At 49.6% G+C, this 3,271-nt stretch overlaps 1 protein-coding gene across 1 annotated transcript; it reads left to right on the forward strand.

Annotated features, from left to right (window-relative positions):
- Nucleotides 1–5: 5 nt before the first annotated feature.
- Nucleotides 6–3,242, forward strand: LOC107134810 (uncharacterized protein D806_0078-like; the record flags this gene model as incomplete). The annotated part of the gene is made up of 2 exons (XM_015476836.2): nt 6–447; nt 2,286–3,242. Coding segments are annotated over 2 exons (675 nt in total), but the record flags the coding sequence as incomplete, so codon positions are not given.
- Between the last annotated feature and the right edge of the window lie 29 nt (nt 3,243–3,271).

Here is a 3,271-nt window from a genome sequence, read left to right on the forward strand (position 1 = left end):
ACCAAGGTGGGCCGCGAAGGGACTCGGCTCCCTGCGGGGGGCGGCGCGCTGGGGGTCTCCCCGCACGACCCCGCCCGGCGCCGTCGGTGCTCGGAGCCGGGTCTGCGGGGTCTGCCGGCGCGGGACCTGGGAGCGACTGCGCACCCGCGAGAGCGCGGCGGGCCGCGGGCGGCATCTGGGCGGGGGACCCTCCTCCGCCTGGACCCTTAGCCCCGAAAGGCCAACCGCGGCTCTGTCGCGCCCTGAATCCTGCCCCGAGGCCGGCCCTGGGGGGCGCGGGTGGGGGCGCCCGGGCTGCGGGGGTTCTGACTGCCGCTTTCTCTGCCGCGCCCTCCAAGTTTTGGGAAGTGATCAGCGACGAGCATGGCATCGACCCGGCCGGAGGCTACGTGGGTGACTCGGCGCTGCAGCTGGAGAGGATCAACGTCTACTACAATGAGTCATCGTGTGAGTAGCGCGTCGCCCCCGCCTTCCGCGCCGGGACCCCGCCGTCCCCTGCCGGGTACGCCTTCTTGCCCTGCAGGACTCCGCCGTCCCCGGCCAGGATCCCCGCCATTCCGGGCAGGGACCCCCGCCTTTGCCGCCCAGACCCCTGCGAGTTGCTCCTGGTAAACAGTCCGGCAGGACGTAGCAGGATGCCGGCCACTCCCTCGCTCCCCCTGGGGCGGGAAATCCGCCGTCGATTTATTCAAACTCTGCGGATCCCGCCTATCCCGAGGGTCTGAGCTCTGGGACCCAACCCTGACCACCCACTTGGGGTTTGAAATCAGCTGTGCGCCCTGGCCTGCCTTCTCTTTCGTCCTTTCAACAGTGGAACGAAACAACAGAGTAGAATACCTAAGAGGAGGATCCTTGAGAAAAACAGTGATTTTTATTTTTCAGTTTAAAATTTATCTTTTACTGGGGACTCTTGGCTATAATTTTGAAAAAAAAAAACACCCTCCTAAATGACTTTTCTGTTCCTTTGCCGAACTTCAGAAAAGTTCGGCATCCCTGGAAGCTGAAATTATGATTTCTGGGTAACTAGTGGAGGAGTTTAGTAAGATAAAAATCTAATCCAAGCTGTGGCTTATCCAAGATTGGGAATAATTTTGGAATAGCATTATTCCCATCCTGGATATGTTTACATATATAGTGACTACATGTATACACTATTTCTACAATAATTTTTATTATAAAAATGCTACATGCCCTTCAAAACAACAAAACTCTAAAACACTGAAAGGACACCCAGAAATGACTGGCACTGTGCTGGCACAGCATGGCTGGAACCCAGGGGTTGAAGACCAGCCTGGGCAGCACACAAAACATGTCACCGGAGATTCTCACTGCACTCAGTGGTTTGGAGTGACCGCACTCTGGAGTCACCTCCTCTTTGTGCACACAGAGCTGGGAAGAGCATTATACATGAATCACTGGCTTCTATTCATGTAAGCAACCATGACAATAGGTCTGGAACACCAGGCTGAGAAGATGGAATTTCTAGGTGGCACTAGAAAATTCCAGTATGCTCTGCACTTCCTGTTGACACTTATGCACAGCTTGGTCACCTCTTTTCCTCTAGCTGGGTGTGTGCAGAGCAGGACAATACTTATTTGGGATCATATTAACCCCATTCTCACAGGGAACAATTTCTTGCCCAGTTAATGATGTGCTTACAAATAGAAATGCTACACTATCATAAATGACAGCATCCCTGGGAACACAGAGCCAGTGAGAGAGGGAACACCTGAAGGAGGTGTTCTGACTGGAACTTGGGTATGTGCATGTGTGCATTAAGCAGGAGAAGCCAAAAAGTGGAATGTCACAGCAACATGGAAGTTTGCTGCTACGGATGACGTTTATTTCTATGAAGCTAAAAAGTAAAATAGCCCAACAGGAAAGAGGTGTCAGGAGGAACTGGAAAATGCAGTAGGCAGGAAGGAGTTGGGAGGGGAGATCAGACATCTCATCCTGCCGTTTCCTGGACCGGGTCCCCATCCCAGTTATGTGAAGCTAGCTGGCTGGGTGTAGTGGCTCACAGGGTAGTCCCCACAGTGGCTGGGTGTCCCAGCTTCTTATTAGGATCCTCAAGCCCAGGAGATGGAGATGGACACCAGCCCAGGCAATATAGTAAGACCCTATATCAAAAAAAAAAAGAAAGAAAGAAAGAAAATCTTTGTGATTATAAGTCACAATATCAAAAATCATTAGCACCTGTTCTAAGCAGCTCTTTTGGGGGTTGGGGGATCAGAATACTCTACACACCTTGAAGTAACTCACAGGTGGGCGTCTTTCTCTTCCAGCTCAGAAATACGTGCCCAGGGCCGCCCTGGTGGACTTGGAGCCTGGCACCATGGACAGTGTGAGGTCCGGGCCTTTTGGGCAGCTCTTCCGACCTGATAACTTCATCTTTGGTAGGTTCCATTTTTCTTGCTTTCTTCTTTCCTCTGTTTTTATTTCGTCATTTGTGTGTGTGTGTGGTGCTGGGGATGGAACTCAGGGCCTTGCACCTGCTAGTCAAGTGCTCTGCCACTGAGCTTTATCTCCTGCTTGTCTTCTTTAAAAAAAAATCAGTTTATGTGTAAGACTAAAAACATCCCATGGTGTAGATAAGTTTGGCAAGAACGTTGACAGCCCTGCCTGGCCCACGACCAGGGAACCGCTTTGAAATCTGGACTTTCCTTTAGGGACGTGACCTCTGTCTCTAGGTGCAGTGCTTGTGTTGGCAGTTCTTGTTTGAGAGACAAAGCCCAGGAGACAGTTTTCCACATTGGCTTCTTTCTCCCTCTCATTATAGAGCCATTTCACTATTTGTTTTGGGTACTTTAATGGTCATTTTAACTTCAATGTGTTTTTACCTGTATTTCTTTTTCCATCACCTATAGACAGCTGTGCTGTTTTCTTTCTAAAAGATTGATGCCATATGAGTTGTGCTTTATCAGAGTTGAGTAAATCCTTTTTCCTCCTTTTCCCACCTACCCAATCATGATAGACCCTATCTCTTGCAGACTCCTGAAGAAAAGTGATATAAAATTAAATGAAGTATTATTACAGGTAGAGCCTACAGCTTGGGCAGCAGACTTGAAAATTTCCCATTGGACGATATTAATGTTAGATACTATATACAATTCCCATTATATATCAAAATTACCACTTTAATTATTGTATGAGGCATGTGCCTCGAGGGGAAAAATATTGCTAATCAACAGAAATGCCTCAAATCAGTCAACACACACACTCCTAGTATAGATTGAATGTCCCTTATCTGAAATGCTTGGGGTCTGAAGGA

This window comes from Marmota marmota, unplaced genomic scaffold, assembly GCF_001458135.2.
Source record: "Marmota marmota marmota unplaced genomic scaffold, marMar, whole genome shotgun sequence".
Lineage (NCBI taxonomy): Eukaryota > Metazoa > Chordata > Mammalia > Rodentia > Sciuridae > Marmota > Marmota marmota.